Here is a 20,004-nt window from a genome sequence, read left to right as displayed (position 1 = left end):
AATGGTATGATATTTTAGCCTTCACATGCCAAAGGACAAAATCAAGGGCATTTTGTAGGTATTTGTGTTAACGAGAGAATTCAAACTTCCACAGCCTTTTTATTGAATAAATCATAATAGTAAGTTGCACACTGTGTTTCTTAGTGCAGGTTTACTGATGGGCGTTAGATTCTTCTGGAAGGGGACAGCGAGTTGCTCACGGGAGGCCTCCGCTGTCACCAGAATCAGGGGCGGATGTGCACCGTTCATGCTGATCTGGAGCGAGGCGGCGCATCCCACCCTGGGGAGAGTCTGCCTGTCATGGACGGTGGTCCTAACAGGAGAGACCTGGGAGAGTTCTGTTGGGTCCTCTCCGTGTTTGCCTCTGGGCCTTTACATTGCAGCTTTGCCGTCACCATAGCTGAGTGGATTTTGAAGTATGGATGCAATTTTTTTTTTAAACACTTGCATTTTGGTCTGAAAGATGTTGCTAGAACTGTGTTTAATTTTAGAAATACCTGCTGCATGTTTGCATGAAATGGAGGCCCACTGTTTTAACTTGACAGCAGAGAACGTGTTTTAAGTGGTTGGACATTGCTTGTAATTCCAGGAATGCTGATTGTCAGTGATTTTTGCGTGCATGTGCATGCCCAGTCATGTCTGACTCTTTACGACCCCATGGACTGTAGCCTGCCAGGCTCCTCTGTCCATGGGATTTTCCAGGCAAGAGTACTGGAGTGGGTTGCCATTTTCTTCTCCAAGGGATCTTCCCCACCCAGGGACTGAACCCGCATCTCCTGCATTGGTGGGTGGATTCTTTACCCCTGAGCCCCCTGGGAAGCCCCTACATAATGTATTTTGCCTTTAGGTTTGGATTGAACTTACTGGAAAGTGTAGTCAAGTCTTCCCCAAAGTTGATTTTGAAAAGCCGTTCACTGTTCTGCTTTAGTGGTTGAAGGTGGGTTCTTGTTGCAGAAAAATTTGGTTTCATCCATTAGTTCAAAAATCTCAGTGAAAATTTACGTCTGCTGAGACATGGGACTGGTGTAATAGGGCAGGCAGGTCAGCACACTCAGCTTTTCTTGCTGACCTAGCCCGTGGGCATGGTGACAGTCCCATTCGTGAGAGCGGATTAAATCTTTCGTTAACAGCGCTGGTTTTGTAAGACAGTGTAGACATCAGGTGTTTCCTGCAGAGTCCGTGCTGGTGAAGAGTCGGGGGGGGGGGGGGGTTTAGTCGCTCAGTCGTCTCTGACTGTTGTGACCCCGTGGACTGCAGCCCTCTGGGCCCCTCTGTCCTTGGGATTCTCCAGACAACATTGGAGTTCCATTCCTTTCTCCAGGGGAATCTTCCCGAAGAATCTGTGGTGTGACCGTTTGCACAGTCTGCAGTGGCCTTTTCTGCGCCACACCCTTTGCCACTGGCTGTCATGCCGCGCTGCGCCCTCGCCTGCAGCTCCTCAGCGCAGACGGCTCGCTCAGGCCCCGTCGTCAGTCGGTTCCCGCTTGGCGCTGCCCCCTTGAGGAAACGACCGCTGAGCGGTGCGGGCAGTCCTCAATTGGCTCGCAAGCCCCAGCTACCGGAGGCTCGTCAGCCCTCAGCTGCAGCCCCCTTTCCATTTCTGCCTCTTGTGAAGGAGTCCTGTGAGGAGCTGTTGCGCATAAAACGCTCACCCTCCCGCCTCGCTCTTGCGTGCTGTGGCCTTCTGTTCCGAGAGCTCGGTCTGGCACCGCAGTGCTCAGCGCAGTCCGCCCGCGGTGCGCGCTGGGCCCTCGCCCACTTGGTCTCTGCCCGCGAAGGCGGTCTTTCTGACACGTGCCCGCTGTCCGGGGCGAAGCTGAGACCGCTCCTCACACAGGCTTGGCTCTGTAAAGCTGGCACGAAGTGTGGTTGATAGAACTAGAATCCAGGTCAGAGGCATGCGGAGCCAGCTGGTCTCACCTGTCAGTCCATCTGCCTCTTGGGGGACGTCGTCAGGCCCGGCTTCGTCAGCCCGGAGCCGCCGTGTGAGGAGGCTGCGGCCCGGCCGCCCTGCCCCGTGGGGGCCGAGCCCGGACGCGCGCAGGGCGAGAAGTGGGCAGGCCGGCCACGGCAGCCTGGGAACTTACCTCCGGACTTAAGAGAAAAGAGTTACGGGGTGACCTCAAACATCTTAAATTTAAAAAGTCGTAAGTGTGAAATGGCTTTCCTCTGGAAGTTTATTAAGAATTCTCTTCAGTAATACACATACTGAGGAGAGTTATAATGGCGCCTTGAGTCATGACCAAAAAGAGTGAGTCCTGAGCCCATGGTGTTGCTTGCCCAGGACCTGAAGTTACTTCTGTGTTAGCTGGGGGACTGAGCAGCACGGCGTGAATGGTGAGCCACAGCAGAAGCGCCCGCCTCGGGGCTCACAGGCGCGTAGTAAAGGAAAGGAGACCATCACTGTCGATCAGCTGCACAAACTGAAGTTGTTGCTGGGCCCCCCTCTGGGGATTATCCGTCGAACCAGGGGCCTTCCTCATTTACCGTTAGATTGAGGCTCAGAGAAGTTCAGGGGCTTGCCAGATGGCTCAGCGTTGAGGAGAGGCCTCGAATCAAAGTTAACGTTAGACAGGAGAGAACTTGCGATCACCTCTGAAGTGGTTAGGGCAAAGGCCTTTGGGAGGCTGGCCCCGGCTCGCCACAGTTCATCCCCGACCCTGGGGGAGTCGAGGGCCCGCCGGCCGTGCTGAGCGAGGCGTTGGGGTTGCACTTGCACTCGGGGCCCTCAGCTCAGACACATTCCTGAGAACAGGGGTGCCGCTGTTCATTTATGTGTCCTTCGTGGTTGAGTTGCAAGCAACACACATTTTATATATATTTTAAGAAATATTTGTTTATTTAGCTGTTCCGGATCTTAGTTGTAGCATTTGAACTTCGGTTGCAGCATGAGGGATCTAGTTCCCTGACCAGGGATCGAACCGGAGTCCCTGCAGAGGGAGCTCGGAGTCTCAGCCATTGGACCACCATCGAGGTCCTTTTTTATCTTTTATCTTTTTTTTTTTTTGATGTTGTGAAAATACAGATTTCTCTCTGTCGTTCCCCCAGTGGAGGTCTTTAAAGCTCCTGTAAGGAATTTCCCGAGTTACCAAATTCAGAAGAGTGTTCACCCTTCTACAGCACGTGTGTTCACACCGCATATGTGTGTTTAACCTGTATTGTCTCAGGGCAGGTTTCAGGGGAAGCTTCACCCCTTAGCAGTCAGCGGCCTCCATTATCACCACACCACGTGCAGTGAAAGATCACCGAGGTTATTCAGATTATCATTCCTCCTTTCAGTCTTCTAACTAATGGAGGCTCAGTCATATCACCTGTGATATAAAAGATAGGTTAACATCACTTTTTTTGACTGAGTTATTTTAAACCAAAACATGTTTTTCATAGGAATAACATTTTAAAGCATTTCTTGTCCTTGAATAGATACTGGCGAAATGTTAGGGGAGAAGGCAAAGGGCACCTTATTTACGACTTAAAATATTAGCAATAATCCACACACTGAAATGTGTGAAAATGAATTAAAACATTTTTACTTAGATTTTGTACAGTGTCAAGCGCACAAAGGACTTTGTAGATGATACTGATGAAACTTACTGCAGTAGAAGTTGAAACTTGTTAACGGAGCACATGCGTGTTTGTATAGTATCATCATGTGATTTTGGTGAGGTTATGAATTCCTAATAAACAAAGGCACATTCTGAAACCACCCCCCGCCCTTAGGGAATGCAGTTAAATCAGGAAGCTTCAGTGAAATTTAAAATGTTTCTTTGTATTTGTATAATAATACCAAGAGGAGACCAAATGGGGATGATTTTCCTGTTTTGAGAAGAGAATCTAGTCACTCAGAACTGCCAAATTACCTTGTCCATATTTTAGATAACGAAAACCAAAACCTGTGTACTGCAGAGCTATTCTCACCATGAAGCCCCGAGTCCACGTTTATGAATGGCATTAGAGTTTTCTGGGTTACAGAGAGACACTGTTGCTGTGTAATCTCCGTCTTGTTTTGCAGCAAAACACTTGAGTAGTTTCGCCCAGTAGGAGAAGTCGAGGCTGCAGAGTCCCTCGCGGCAGCTAGGTCGGCTCTGATGCCGGGGGAGTGCTGGGCCAAGCTCACGGGGAGCTTGTGGTCCTTCGCTTTGCAATCGTCTACCTCAGTTTAGCAGTTAAGTGTTAGTCATGCCCGACTTTCTTTGACTGTAGCCCACCAGGCTCCTCTGTCATGGGATTCTCCAGACAAGAATACCGGAGTGGGTAGCCATTTTCTGCTCCAAGGGATCTTCCCGACTCAGGATTGAACCTGGGTCTCCCGCATTGCAGTTCTCCAGGTGTGGTCCCTGGGCCACAGGGATCCCAGAAAGCCTTTAAAAGGAGGCTTCATGTTCTGCACTCTTTGTGGTGTCCCTGGGACGTCCTCTCCCATCGCCGGGCGGACGCTCGCCAACAGCCCAGAGCGGCATGGCTGCCGATGCTGGAGCCTCCGTGCAAGGTGAGCCCCAGACACGCTACTCAGCGTCCTCAGCTGGAAACACGCACCAGTGAACCAGTGAAGTCGCTCAGTCGTGTCCGACTCTCTCTGCGACCCCCTGGACTATAGCCTGCCAGGCTCCTCTGTCCACAGAATTCTCCAGGCAAGAACACTGGAGTGAGTTGCCATTTCCTTCTCCAGGGGATCCTCCCGACCCAGGGATCGAACCCAGGTCTCCCGCATTGCAGGCAGATGCTTTCCTGTCTGAGCCTCCAGGGAAGCCCCAAGGAAAGCACGCACCAGGCTCCCCTAAGACTGTGCTTGATCGAGCAGTAAAGACTGTTTTGGATCTCCATGGGAAGAGCTCTGGACGCAGCAGGCTCCTGCACAGACCAGTCTCTGGGAAGTGCCTTGGTGACTGGCAGTGTTGTGTTCGAATTCACTGTATTTTTCATGGAACACCATTTTTCCTTGAAACAGACAACCAGCTTACTCACACTTGGGCATTTGATGGGCTTTTTTTTTTTTTAAGAAAATGAATGAAATTATTAGCCCACCAATTTGAGGAAAATAAATTTGTTGCCATTGATAAAACTTGAGCTTTCAGCTAAAAATCAGAATTTAGGAAAGCTTGCGTCTGCTTGCCACTGTGAGCTTGTCGACTTCCCGAGCCATAAGGCTTCTTATGAGATGGTCATGATGACAATGAATATGATTTTCTCCATATTATGTCTTGTACACTTGATTGCCCACTATATTCCAGGGCTTGATGCTACAAAATTGTTGGGGAGTAAAAGACCCATTCAAAGTACGAAGTAGACTTTTAGTAAGCTGTCATTTGTCAAATCCTGGTGTAGAAACAAAAATATCTACAATTGCAGAGGCTATTAAGATACTCCGTTTCCAGTGGGCATTCTGTAGGAGGCCGGACCTGCTTAACTGGCTCCAGCTGAAGTCCTCTTTGGTGACAGGGCGGGTGTAGAAGCAGTTGAGTGTCTCACTGTCTTTACTAAGTTCGCGTGAATGAGTTTATTATTGGTATTTTTAAATGAATTAATGAGTAAAATATTTGTTAAGCTGCCTCCTTTTACTTTCTAACATGGTATTATAGCTGTAATCCATTTAAACAAAGTCTCTTTGGGGTCCTGAAGAATCTTTTTTATTTATTTATTTTTTTGGTCCTGAAGAATCTTAAGTGTATAAAGGGAATCCAGAGACTAAAATTTTGGGATCTGCAGCTTTAAGGCCTCATGACTCAGAGTGTGACCCCAGAAGTCACCTGATTGTAGAAACTCCCTACAGAGAAGACCTTATGGTGACTCTTCTGCATCAGGGAGGCACTGCCTTCTGGAGCCAGACCTGGGGAGCAGCTTCCAGCAGATGAGTGCTGGGGTGCAGAGATCCAGCGGGGTGAGCCCACAGCCTTCTCTGCGTGGGTGCTCCCCGCTCACCTGTCTGTCTGCTGTTCAAGGATTTCCTTGAGGAAGGTGTTCCCATACGCTTGAGGTCTCTGAAACTGCCTGAAATCTAGGCGCAGTGTGGGCCCCGAGAGTGTAGGCATTGGGGCTCGGGGGCGTCCGTTTGGGCTCGCCTGTCCCCTCAGCGGTCCCTGCCTCATCCATGCTTTGCTCCTGTCTCAGAAGACGACCAACTTGAGATAGGAGGATACAGACAGAAGCCATCCCACCGGGACTGTGGTTGTATGTTTATCTCGAAAGCAGTCTGCACCTTTTCATCAGGTCTTCCCTGTGGACTTGCAGCTGTGTGGAAATGCCTGCATGGAACCCTCTTTGAGGGGGTGGTCGAGGGGGACGCTCGTGCAGAGACTGAGAGGCTCCCAGGCTCCGGCGGAGGCGGATGTTTTACACGTTTTTAGCGGGGTCGGCTGCTCCGTCTGAAGGCGGTGACTAAGCAGAGCATGTTTGGGTTAAGTGCACAACCAGACAGTCTAACATAAACTGTGCAGCAAAGTCTTCCATGCCTCAGCGCTAATAACGATTTATCTTCTTCTTGTTTTCAGGGTGAATCTGTAAAGTATTTCCTGGATAACTTGGATAAACTCGGAGAACCAGTAAGTTTTCAGGCAGTGTTTACGTTTATTGTCGTTAGAAAGCAGTAGCCAGGGTGAAGAAATGTGGAGAAATTATGTACTGAGCCATTTCCTTTTTCATCATGGCTGTATTCGGATTGTTCCCGCTTCATTTTTCCCTCTCTCTCCTCTCCTGACCGCTGCCATTTCCACGAGGAATGCCCTGCCCACTGTTTCATGAAAGTACAGCTCTTTGCAGAAAGAAGTTCATGCTTGAAAGAAGACAGCACATGAGCATGTCCACATGCGGTCTCTGCTTTTCTGTAAGCGGAGGCTGAACAGAGCGCTCGCTGAGTTCAGAACTTTCCGACAAACAGTGTTTTCCAGTTCAGGACCCCCATTTGCAGGGTTGGAGGATAGGAGGCTGGATTCTGGAGGCTGTGACGCGGGCAGAGTCACCCTCACCACGGGAGCTGCCGGCTGGACTGTCCGGCGGTGCATCCCCCGTGACCCCAAGCAGCAGAGGCTGGCGCTGGCCGCTCTCCACACGGGGCTCAGGCAGAGGCCTCCCTGGAGGAGGCATCAGGCTGCTGGGAAGGCCCCTGAGGGCCGCTGCCCTGGCGCTGCGCCAGTCCTGACCCTCCCTGTTTAACCCTGAACATAAAACAGAAGGAGAGCAGAATGAGCCCTGCTGTGAGCAGGAAGCAGCCCCTGTGCCAGGCCTTGTGGAGAAGGACCTCCTTGTGCTCTTGCTGGACGCGCTTTGCATTTCCCCTTGTCTGTTGCTTGGTGGCACTTGTCCCCCTGCACTCAGGATGTGTCTCCCCAGACGCAGGTGTCCTCGGGGCGGTCTCTGTGTAGGCCCCTGTGTTTGTCTGTTTTGTCCACTCCATCCACATCAGTGAGACTGTGTGTGAAGACCTACCTCACTGTCACCCTTCCATCAGGTTAGATTGTAGTCAGCCTTAAAGAAAAGTTAAGTACCAGCCAAGTGGAGAGCAGCTTTGGTGGATAGACGCAGTTTTTAAGAGTTATTTCATGTTTTCCAACTGACCTGTTCTTCTGAGCTCGCCTTTCCGTGTAGGCTTCCTTGAGCACACCACTCATGGTCCCTCCTGTTTTAAGACTCCACTGCTTGTGTTACAGTTGTTGATTCCTGTGAGGTTGGCTGGTCTTCCCCCCTCTTTCCCTGAAGGCAGGGACCATGTGACTTGGCTCTGAAGAGCTGAGTTCTTGCTGCTTAGCAACAGGGCCCGGCGCCTCTTCGACACTCAGCAAATGCCCTGCAGCCCGCCAGGCTCCCCTGCCCCCCACCGTCTCCCGGAGTTTGCTCAGATTCACGTGCAGACCAGTTAATGGCACACTCTACTTTCTCATTATTCCTGAATCACTGCAGTATTTCCTCTTTTCCAGGAGTACATTCCGTCCCAGCAAGACATCCTGCTCGCCAGGAGGCCCACCAAGGGCATCCACGAGTACGACTTTGAAATCAAGAACGTGCCTTTCAAGATGGTCGACGTGGGCGGCCAGCGGTCTGAGCGGAAGCGCTGGTTCGAGTGCTTCGACAGCGTGACGTCCATACTGTTCCTCGTCTCCTCCAGCGAGTTCGACCAGGTGCTCATGGAGGACCGCCTGACCAACCGCCTGACCGAGTCGCTGAACATTTTTGAAACCATCGTCAATAACCGGGTTTTCAGCAATGTCTCCATAATTCTGTTCTTGAACAAGACAGATTTGCTTGAGGAGAAAGTGCAAATTGTGAGCATCAAAGACTATTTCTTAGAGTTTGAAGGGGACCCCCACTGCTTAAGAGACGTCCAGAAATTCCTGGTGGAGTGCTTCCGCAGCAAGCGCCGGGACCAGCAGCAGAAGCCCCTATACCACCACTTCACCACCGCCATCAACACGGAGAACATCCGCCTGGTGTTCCGCGACGTCAAGGACACCATCCTGCACGACAACCTCAAGCAGCTGATGCTCCAGTGACGCCCACAGGGCCTGCCGCCTCCCGCCTTCCTGTGTTCTGTTTGTTTTATTTTTAAAATAGAAGTTTACAGCAGGAATTAGAACAGTCTTGATTCTGGGTTTAACTCCTTGGAAATCTCAGTCCTCCTCCTGCGACTCCAGCCCCTGGCGGAGGGCCGCCCATGACCGACGCCCACGGGCTCAGCTCCGGCCTCCCTGGATGGGCCCTCCTCCCGCCAGGCCTCAGATGCGCTGTCCTCCTGGCTTTGACCCTTCCACTTCTCAAACAGTGCTCCTGTGGTGCCAAGCGTGGCAGGTGCCCTGAGCGCCGCAGGGCGGGGCGGAGTGCGCGCAGGCCCTGGACCGCGCGGGGCACCTCGGTCGCCGCACGCGGTAGCCGCGCCTGTGGCCAGCCTCGGTGGACTGTTGGGGAAGGAGGGCCGTCGGGGGAAGTTTGCTCTGAGGGGTGGCCGTCCGTAGAATTCCCCGGCTTTGGCCTTCACATTCTTCTGATTGCTCGTGTCCCCAGCAGCTGTTCTGAGTTTCTGTGGCTCCTGAAGGCAGTGCTCGGCAAGTGTCTTAGTTCACGTACGGTGTCTCATCTGGCGCTGGTGGACGCTCCCGTGTGGTTCCGTGTGCACAGGTGCAGGCCGTTCCCAGGGTTTTGATCAGAAGCCAAAAGAGTGGAGTGCAGGCTGCCTTTCCCATACTTAGATATGTCATCCAGGTGCCATGCAGGAAACCCTGGCCATAGTAGCAGCTAGAATGTGCAACCTCGTAACAGAACTTTCTCAATAAACACAGCCCTTCCCAAGGATGTTTTGTTTTACTCTCAAGACTTTGAGACCCCGTCTCAGACGCAGTAGGGCCCACAGTGGGAATCCCTGTCGCACCATCATGGACGTGGTTCTTTCACGCTCCTGCCTGTTCTGTCGGCTCCAGATGGCAGCATTTATGGGGGTTTTTGGGTTTTTCAGAGCTTGCCAAGGGCAACGTTTTTCTGTCAGACTATCCGGAAAGCCATTGTTTGAGGTTCTCGTTCCTTCTCGGTGTGTCTCTAAGAGGCTGTACGTGTTGGCAGCACTGTTGTTCGTGGGATTCCAGCTCTCCTGAGGTGCATTTCCAAGGATTCTCCCAAGAATGAGGAGTCGTGTTCCAGTTCCTGCTGAAAGATGGTTACATGTGACCTCCCCCACCACGCCCCAAATTAAGGCGCACCCCCCAAGGAGCTTTGCCATTAACAGATGCATCCTCTGTGAGCGCCTCAGAATGGCTGGTTTTCGGCATTGAGAGGCCCGCCCTGTAGGTTACGTGTGGTGTGGCAGTCGGGTAGAGGAACAGTGTACAAGGTGACAGTTTAGAGAGTCTGATGGTTTTCCTCCCTTTCCTGAAAATTGTGATTGACTGTGATACCTGCCCCTTCACTGTACAGCTGACTGTTCTCAGGTATTTTATAGGCAAGCAGTCCTTGAACAACTGGTCGGAATTCTGGATCCCCCAGCCTGCCCCGGTCGGGCTCTGGGTCTGTGTCGTGGTCGGCTTAGGATAGGACTCTGCCAGGTCCTGACCAGGGTTTGACAGGCACCTGACTTTGCTCGCACTTGAAGCTTCTCCATCGTTCCCCCCACAGCTGCCCGTGTGTCCGTGTCCTGGTGATCCTCTGCTGCTGACGTGAGCCCCGCCCTGTGACAGGCGTCCGTGGAGGGGGGCTCGCGCGTGTCTGAGAGTTCTGTGTCCAGTGCTTCTCACCAAACACAAGTGTGTTGTTTAACCCGCAGAGTGAACCATTTCAGGGCATAGCGCGTGCACGCTGCACAGAGACGTTGGTGGAGGTCTGTGCATCGGTTTAGCAGGAGTGGTGGTTCACTCACTCCAGTGAGGGCTAAAGTCAGTTCCCGGTGTGTGCAGTGAGGAGGGATGGTCTCAATCAGGTCCTCGTTCAGATCTCTGATATGAGCCACAAACACTGCCCGACAAAGCAGAAGTCCCCATTTTGACCACCACAGTCAAATGTTAAAGCACCAAAGAGATGGGATACTATTCTGAGCATTTGAGATTCCTTTCCTGATGTGTGTGAAGTCTCAGAGTCAACTTTCTTTTAAAGTAAAACCTCGAGTATATTTTGAGGTAGTAAATTACTCATACAGACTTGCCGGTTCAATCTGAAGGCTTTAGTTCACGTGTTTTATATACTGTATATTTAAACCATGTGAAAGAGTCCTATACCTATATCATGAAAACCAGATCCTTTTAAAATACCACTGTGTGAAGGGGAGGTGGAAATTAGGGACAGAACTGCAAGGGTGCTCGTAGTTTTCCCCGTGCCTGTTCCCCTGCCCCAGTCTCTAAAAATGTAATTTGAATTTAAAATTCTTCAGTGTATTTAATTTTCTAAGTCTTCATGGTTACAATTTGGAGTAAAATGTGCCTAATTCTCCATTACATTCTGTTCTTGGGTCTGAATGTCTTCTTGTTTAATTCTTAAGAAATGTCACACAAGTGTCTTCATTGACCTTGAAGAACCTTACAGTATACAGAGTTGCCTTATAAAGCAAAGAACACCTCAAATTTTTGCCTTTTTTTTTTCTTAAATAGGGAAGCGTTGTCAGATATTTTTCTGAAGATCCAAATAATTTAAAGGCATGCCTCTACCACTTAAATATTATTTTTAACAACCCACATCATTGCTTGCTGCCAAGTGCTGTATTAAACTGGAATCTTTAGTTGTGTTGTCTAGAATGGGCACTTGATAGCTGGGGCACAAGAGCAACCAAAGAAGGCGTCACGGAAGCCGCACCGCGTGTCTGTCACACGGCGAAGGTCCTGGTTAGGCTTTGGTGAGGTTGCCGAGGGGAGTCCTTGTTCAGTGGTTGGTATAAAGCAGGAAGAAGTCGGATTCCCCCAACCCCAGGAGTGATTAGAAGTGTTGATTTACATATACAGAAATCATGGGTTCCATAATTGTTTGTAAGCAGAAATGAGTACATCTTAACTTCCAGCATCTGCCCAAATACTTGGATTTATGCTTTTGGTAGGATGTTATTTTCAGCATTAGTACATACATCCGGTTATGCCTTATTTATATGAAGAATAAAGTTACCAAGTCATGTTCTGCAATGTTCTGAAATTCAAATCACTGTGTGAGAAACCCTCAAATTGGTGCTTTCATTATATAATGAGACATTGCGGCAAAGCCCCAAACCAAGCCATCTGAAACAAGATTTTCTCCATTGCAGTCTGTAGAAGTGTTACTTCTGTGTGTATTGAGAAGGCTGCGTATCAGTGTTAACTCTCCATTTCCTGTTTGAACCCATGAAATCATGCCTGTAAATCTCAGTCACACATTTGTAATAATCTCCCTAATAAACCTAGAGAAAGCCACTCTGTTACCTTTTCATTTCTTTTAATGAAAGAAAGTTTTAATTGAGGGATCAAGAGCACAGATTCTGCATATCTTTTTTTTTTTTTTTCCAGTTGAAAATCTGACTTTATCTTTCACATCATTTCAACATGCAGAGTTACATTACTCACAGGTGATGTGTCCATAGGTCTGTGCTGCTCGACGAAAAGTGCTGCTTTTTGCCTTCCTTCGTTCTCGTGATAGGATCCAGATTGGCTTTTCAGTGTAGTAAACACGAGGAAGGGAGGGAGTGTGTGAGTGTGTCTCCACGTTCCAGATAAACATTAAACATTCCCATTATTTTATGGTACGAGGTTAGGGCTTCATAAATTTATAGAGAGTAAAAAGTGAAGTGAAATGAAGTCGCTCAGTCGTGTCCGACTCTTTGCGACCCCATGGACTGTAGCCCACCAGGCTCCTCAGTCCATGGGATTTTCCAGGCAAGAGGACTGGAGTGGGGTGCCATTTCCTTCTCCAGGGGATCTTCCCGACCCAGGGATCGAACCCGGGCCTCCCCACATTGTAGGTAAATGCTTTACTGTCTGAGCTACCAGGGAAGCCCAGTAGAGAGTAAAGTCAAGTCTAAACCTGGACACTTGTAAACAAGTTGAACTTCGTGGATTTTTCAGATGCCATCAACTTGCTACTAGCCTTAGCAGATAGTGATTGTTAACATGGCTTGCAGTACACCACTGGCATTCTTAGGTCTGTACTTGAATGTATAGTTAGCATATAAAGAACTCATCCTCGCAGCGTCTAGGTCTAAGCATCTGGTTTCCAATGGCAGGGCTTACATGCAACAAAAAATGTTGGTGGTAGGGCAATGATTTCTGGGTTGGTCAGAGATTTTGTGACCTTTCCAAAATGGCATCACCTTTGATAGTGATGAACATTTCCAGATGGATGGAAGCAGGGCCCCAGGAGGCAGTGCGCTGTCAGGCCATGAATCTCCTGATAGAAGGATGCACCTTGCTCAGCCTCTGGTCTGGGCTTGTCTCTGGAAATCCTGTTTGTAGTGCTTCTTGCCACAGTTACGTGGTGTGTTCCTCCTCAGTCATGCCTGTTTAGGGGCTGGTTCCTGGAAAGGACCTGTAATGATGCAGTGGACTATACCGTTTACTCTTTCTTTACCTCTAACTTGAAAGTAGAATTGCGAAATGTTGAAATGGCTTTCTCTGCTACTCCAGCGTGGTGGAACTCATTTACCACAGAAGCCTTATCAAAAAGTCTTATTTTGTAACAACCTGGTAGATACTGTACCTAACAACATGATTTGTATTAGCTCTGTATCAAAGTATTTGCGGCTTCAGATTTTTTAACATCTATCTTTTTATAACTCTGAGAACTGAGCACATTATCTGGTAATTGTTGTACATTTTTTTTTTCTGTCAGTGCTTTAGGATTGGCAATAAATTATTTCTACAGGAGGTCTGAAAGTGGAAAGAATGATTTGATTTGATAAAATGAATTGCTGGTCATCAAGGCTTTTTACTTTTGTACATATTTTGCAAAATTTTTTGCCTCTTGCTATTAATATTTGCTTTGTAAAAATTACTGACGTTTAATAAACATTTATAAACTGTCCCATACTATGATGTTATTTAAACTAACTCTTTGATTAATGTCAAGAGCAAAGCAGAGACTTAAAGTCCCAGTGGCTGGAACCTCAGAAATCTCTCTTTCGGCAGATCTCTGACGATACTTTGACTTAAGTTAGTCTATAAACGTTTCCTCACTGAAGAAGGGATGTGGACTTCAAGGAAGTTCCCAAACACCCGTTTTGATGCAGCAGCCAGAAGCGGGAAACGCCACCTTTTCTCTCTGCTGCTCCTGAAATCACTGAGGTCGAGCACCCGTGTCTGGGTTCACGCTTTGTCCACCTGCCAGTCTAACACGGTTGCGTCTTCTGTAGCTGAAATGGCGTTTTAAGAGCAAACTAACATGATAGCACTCCTTTTATTGCTTCAAGGAACTTTATGATTTACCGAAAAATTGCAAAAATAGCAGTTTCCTAAAACTCCACACTGGGAGATAGTTTCCCCAGGTAGCATCTTGAACTGCCCTTGAACTGCCCTTGAACTGTCCTTGAACTGTCCATCTCTCACATTACGCTCATGTCCCATCCTAGTGCATGTGTTAAAATTAATGAACCAGTGTCGACACTTTATTCTTAACTAAACCTGTTCTTCGTTCCCATCTTGGTTTTTCCCTGCTGCCCCTTTCTATTCCAAGTCCTTCCAGCCAGGACACCATCTTAGGATGACGTGCCCTGTCTGTCTGGGTTCCTCTGGGCCGTCACAGCCTTGCAGACCCCCCTTATCTGGTGGCCTCGGCGGTTTGAGGAGGGGTGCTGGCCGCTGTTTGGTTGGCAGTCCCTGTCGGGAGCAGCCTGGTGTCCTCCTCGTGACTGGACGGGGCTCTGTGTCCGGGACCTCACGTGAAGTAGCACTCGTTCAGTGACGTCAGTCGTCCTTTCCCTTTGCAACTTCAGCTCAATTAGAAGTCGTTCGATGACTCTCCATCTGTGTACACCTTTCCTTAACTGCCGCTGCGGGATTTTTCTTCCCCGGAGCAGAGTGAAGGGGCTTTTCCTACCATAGGGATTCCAAATCAGGTGTGAACAAGCGTTCATGGTGATGGCTGTAATCCAGGGCTGGTTGGTTCCAGGTGTTTCTGGCAAAATAAAAATTGTGCCCAAGAACTCAACATTTACTGTGAGATTTCCCTGTTAACCGCAAGAAAAGTTGAGAAAAATCTGGAGGTACTTCCAAATCTACAAATACCTACCAATCTGTAGACAGCAAACAGGCTTTCTTTGTGAGACTTAAGATCTTTTAAAATCGAAACTAAACTCACTTGTGCATTTGAATTGCCCACAGCAAACCAAGAGGTCTTTAAAAAAAAAAAAATCCCACAACCTTCTTATTCTGTTGTTGGAACAAGAGAATGTTCATTTGTCAACGGACGGCTAAAAACCTGTTGTCCAGGAAAGTGCTGGGCACCGTTGACATAGCTGATTGGCAGTCACGTTGCCCTGGCAAACTGGCCCGCTCCATTGCCCAGAATGTGGGTTTTTGAAAGAGAAAAGAGACTTCTGTCCCTTGAGAATGCAGGAAACTCGCAGTTCATAGGTTAAACCAGAAGTTTGTTTGGGTGACAGGAAATTTGGCAAGCCCTGCAAAAAACAAAAAGACTCGGGCACTGTTTTAAAAGCCATACTATGTAACTTTCCCTCGGGAGCAAGTGGGGCCCCTGGCAGACAGAACTGCAGCTGGAGCAAGGAGGGACACAAACACTGCCACGACCTCCCGAGCGTCCTTGTCTTCATGCCCACCAGGACGACGAGGCTCCCGCGGGGCTCCGTCCGAGGGCACCGCGGGGCAGAGGCCCCAAGGAGGCAGGAGGGAGTTCCCGCCAGGATGAGCGACCATGAGCTGTGTTGCTTGGTCTTCTCCCCATGAAGTTACATGAAGACAAGCAGAGAAGCCTCTCTAAGAGTCGATCGTTCTTTTGTCAGCTGACTTCACGGCCACTTTAGATTTGGGCTGGACTTCCCTCCCGTCAAACGTGGGAGAAGGGAGAGAGCAAACTCCTAAGATGCCAACACTGTCGACCTCGGGAGAAGAGCAGTGTGCGTGCTCTCTTTTCTGTTCTCCGTGGAAAATCCCAGTTCTTGTCAGCTTTGCGAGAATTCACTCGCCGGTTTCATTTGACGCCAGAATGAGTCCACTGAAACTTGATCTTGAGAAAGAGACCATCGCAGCCACCAGGCTCCGCAGACAGGAAAGCGCGTGGTGTCCAGGCCATCCGTGCGTTTCTGTAGCGGGTTGTAGTTCTGGGGGACAAGGCTATGAGTCAGTGTCAGAGGGTGAGGGTCTTCTCGGGTGCTCCAGCAGGGACGATGCCACGCTGCCAACGCGGGGGGCGCGGGTTCCGTCTGCTCGGGTCACTAGAGCCCACGTGCCACCATGAAGACCCTGCACACCACAACTAAGACCTGGCACAGGCAAATGTATATATTTTTGAAAAAGGGGACATTCCAAACCCAGGGTGGCTGCCCGGCTTTACGGCACTAATAACCCTCAGTGTGACACAGGTGCCCTAGACAGCGCCCCTTTCTTCATTTATCCACATTTTATTCTTGGCTGTGCTGGGTCTTTGCTGCTGCGCAGGCTTCTCTCTAGTTGTGAGTGAGGACCACTCTCTGGCTCTGGAGCGCAGGCTCAAAGATAAGCCTGTGGTGGTGCACTGGCTTAGTGCCTCCATGACGGACGACATCTTCCCAGATCAGAGATCAAGCCCGTGTCTCCTGCTTGGGCAGGCAAGTTCTCTACCTCTGAGCCACCAGGGAAGCCCCAGGCACAGCCCTTTCTAAAGCACGGGAAACAAAACTTTGTTCAAACCTCCGCCCAACATTCAAGGCATCAACCTCCCCCTCAAGCCAGCCTGCCCCTCCTGCTTCCTTCACTCCAGCTGAACCACGCGTCCTTTACCGCAACACCTCTCCTCTGGTTCTCTCTGCCACGGGCAAAATCCTGCTAAGGGCTTCCCTAGTGGCTCAGCGGTTAAGAATTCGCCAGGCCTTGCAGGAGACGTGGGTTCCACCCCTAGGTCGAATTTATGCTCTGGAACTGTGATGCTGGAGAAGACTCTTGAGAGTCCCTTGGGCTGCAAGGAGAGCCAACCAGTCCATCCTAAAGGAAATCCACCCTGAATATTCATTGGAAGGACTGCTGCTGAAGCTGAAGCTCCAATACTTTGGCCACCTGATGCAAAGAACTGACTCACTAGAAAAGCCCCTGATGCTGGGGAAGATTGAGGGCAGGAAGAAAAGGGGGACAACAGAGGATGAGGTGGTTGGACGGCATCACCGACTCAATGGACAAGAATTTGAGCAACCTCTGGGACACAGTCAGTGAAAGACAGAGGAGCCTGGCGTGCTGCAGTCCATGGTGTCACAAAGAGTTGGACATGACTTAGCGACTGAACAACAACAAATCTCACCCACCCTTGAGGCTGCGAGAGAGGGAGATGGCAGGATGGCTTCCACCCCAGGCTGCAGCTGTCTCTCAGGGCAGTTCCTGTGGAGCCGCTGACGTCCACACTGAGAGAACCCAACGTTAGTACATGCATGCTTTCGCTGTGCGCCCGTCTGACGTGTCTGACTCCCCAAGAGGCACAACACGGGGTCCCCTTAGAAGACTCGCTGTCCCGTTGGGACGGAGACTGAGGGGAGCCAGCCTGAGGGGTGAAGAGAGCTCAGCCCGCCCTTGGGGACAAGCGGCCTGCGGGTAGACAGCCACCAACTCAGAGTGGCCTGGTTAGACTGATTATTGGGGAAACAAGGAGCTGGAGCTCCAGGGCTCCCATATTTTTCAGATTCTTGAAAGCCTTCCAGAATATTACAACCTGCAACAAAAATAGTTCATAGTGTAATACAGGATTATAGTCTATAATACAAAATTCCTATGATAAGGTCTTCAAGTTTTCCTGGGAAAAAAAAAAAAAAGGATTTTATGGGGAAAATTATAACTACATGTCTCTGAAGACTCTAGGGTAACCCAACAGATTTTTGGAAAATGTACCCCTCCCCGCCCCTGCCACCAGCGTGCTGGTATTTTTTCCTGCCCTCTTTCCTCGTGGAGAATGTCCTTGTAATAAGCCATAGATGTTCCAGTGTGTTGTCTTTCTGAGGTGTTGAAAGTTAGGTTCTGATGTCCTCAAAAACTCACTGGAGCTTTCAGATATATGAAAGTCAGATTCATTCATTTTCTGGTCATTATCTCAGTTCAACCTGCAATAACAAGTCCTCTAGCAGGAACTGAAGTTCGTGCAGCCACTGTGGAAGGCAGGATGGGGGTTCCTCATAAAACTGAAAATGATTCAGCCAGCCTGCTCCTGGGCCTATATCTGGAGAAAACTATGATTCAAAAAGATACATGTATCCCAATATTCATAACAGCACTACTTACCATCGCCAGGACACGGAAACAACCAAAAGATGCATCGACAGAGGAAAGGATAAGAAGTCTGGCACGTGGACACAGTGGAGTATTACTCCGCCATAAAAGAGAACGAAATGATGCCATTTGCGGCAACATGGGTGGAGCTGGAGATGATCATAATAAGTGAACGAAGTCAAAGACAAGGATCACGATATCACTTATATGTGGAATCTAGAATATTACACAGATGACCCCACCTAGGAAACGAACAGACTCACAGACATAGAGACCAGACTTGTGGTGGCCAAGGGGGAGGGGCTGGGGGGCCTGGGGAAGTGCTGGAACGGGATATTAGGGTTAGCAGATGTAAGCTTCTGTATTTATCAACACAATGGATAGTCTACAAGGTCCTAGTGTATAGCATAGGAAAGTATATTCAATATCCTATGTTAAACCATAGTGGAAAAGAATATTTTTAATATTTTTGCATGCATGCTAAGTCCTTTCAGTCATATCTCTTTGTAACCCCACGGACTGTAGCCCACCAGGCTCCTCTGTCCATGGGATTTCCCAGGCGAGAATACTGGAGTGGATTGCCATTTCCTCCTCCAGGGGATCTTCCCGACCCAGGGATTGAACCCAGGTCTCCAGCATTGCAGGCAGATTGTTTACCACTGAGCCACCAGGGAAGCCTGTGATAAGAATCCAGGAGCTCCTGAGAATCTTCTGTTTAACACCTCTTTGTAAAACTTTGTTTATTGTTGTTCAGTCACTAAGTCGTGTCCAGCTCTTTGCAGTCCCATGGACTGCAGCCCTGTAGGCTCTCTTGTCCTTCATTATCTCCTGGAGTTTGCTCAAACTCTTGTCCATCGAGTCAGTGATGCCATCCAACCATCTCATCCTCTGTCGCCCCCTTCTCCTCCTGCCCTCAAACTTTCCCAGGATCAGGGTCTTTTCCAGTAATTTGGCTTTTCACATCAGGTGGCCAAAGTACTGGAGCTTCAACATCAGTCCTTCCAGTGAATATTATATTCTCCACAGAAGACCAAAAACTTTTGGTTTAAAAAACATCACCCCAATTTTACTACTCTACACAACCACTAAAAATAAATTTAGTATTTCTGTCTAGTCCATTTTCTGTATATATGATTCATAACATGTCATTAGCTTAAGTCCCAGTGATAATTAAATAGCCGTATATTTCACTCTGTGCCTGCCTGTATCTTTCTACTTTGACTTCTTGCCAAAGCTAGTGGGGCGAACTGTTCTTACAGTAGCAACTATAGGACTTCCCTAGTGGCCAGTGGTTAGGAACCCTCCTGCGAATGCGGGGAACTCGGGCTCTCTCTCTGGTCCGGGAAGATCCCATATGTCTCGGAGCAGCTAAGCCCGTGCACCACAGTGACTGACCCGGCACTCTGGAGCCCGGGAACCACAGCTGTCGAGCCCACATGCCGCGGCTCCTGAAGCCCGGCCACCTGGGGCCTGCGCTGCACACGGAGAGGCCGCCGCCGTGAGAGGCCTGTGCACACACCCAGAGAGCAGCTCCGAGAGCCCGTGTGCAGCAGTGAGGCCCAGAGCAGACGAAACAACTTAAATAAGTAATACAATTATTTAAAAAATAGCAACAACGATGATTAAATTTGTGTTCACATGCCTGCTTTGTGTTCAACTTTCTGCAAATCAGATGACTTCTGAGTCCGGGCATTTGCTTCTGAAACCATCCTATGTTCTCATAAATCCACCATTTCTATGGTCTTTCAGGTTTCCTGAGCGCTCAACCTCAGATTCTTTGTGGTACCGTTGAGCAGAACTCTTTAGAACTGACCCCGCATTCCATGTATCGCTGGTATTGTGAGAAACATTCTCGCTTTCCGTACGCTACCTCTAGATCTGATAGTAAATAATTTTTCACCCATTTAACAATGAAAAATAATGACTTTTTAAATTTACTTATAATTGAAGGGTAATTGCTTTACTGAATTTTGTTGTTTTCTGCCAGTGTCAACATGAATCAGCCATAGGTATACATATATTTATACCTGTGCATATACATTTTATCCCAACGTCGTAAAATTAAATCTCAGCATCGTTTCATCGCTCTTCTATTGATTTGGGGGCTTGTGGTGGTGGGCGTCATGTGTCCAGCAGCACAGGTTTGTGTCCAAGGAGGTCCTCATGGTTGTTTACAGAAACCAGC

The 20,004-nt window shown here is 49.1% G+C and overlaps 1 protein-coding gene across 1 annotated transcript in view; it reads left to right on the top strand.

Annotated features, from left to right (window-relative positions):
• The window catches only part of GNA13 (G protein subunit alpha 13), a 33,050-nt gene extending 19,607 nt beyond the window's left edge, over positions 1-13,443 (top strand). The window contains exons 3-4 of the mRNA XM_070774219.1: positions 6,486-6,536; positions 7,908-13,443. Of these exons, the coding sequence (XP_070630320.1) occupies positions 6,486-6,536; positions 7,908-8,480 (624 nt within the window). The 3' untranslated portion in view covers positions 8,481-13,443. The remainder of the gene's footprint in view (positions 1-6,485; positions 6,537-7,907) is intronic.
• The last annotated feature ends 6,561 nt before the right edge of the window (positions 13,444-20,004 follow it).

Source organism: Bos indicus, chromosome 19 (assembly GCF_029378745.1).
Source record: "Bos indicus isolate NIAB-ARS_2022 breed Sahiwal x Tharparkar chromosome 19, NIAB-ARS_B.indTharparkar_mat_pri_1.0, whole genome shotgun sequence".
Classification (NCBI taxonomy): domain Eukaryota; kingdom Metazoa; phylum Chordata; class Mammalia; order Artiodactyla; family Bovidae; genus Bos; species Bos indicus.
Note: the sequence above shows the minus strand (reverse complement) of the source record. Positions and strands in the feature narration are given on the sequence as shown.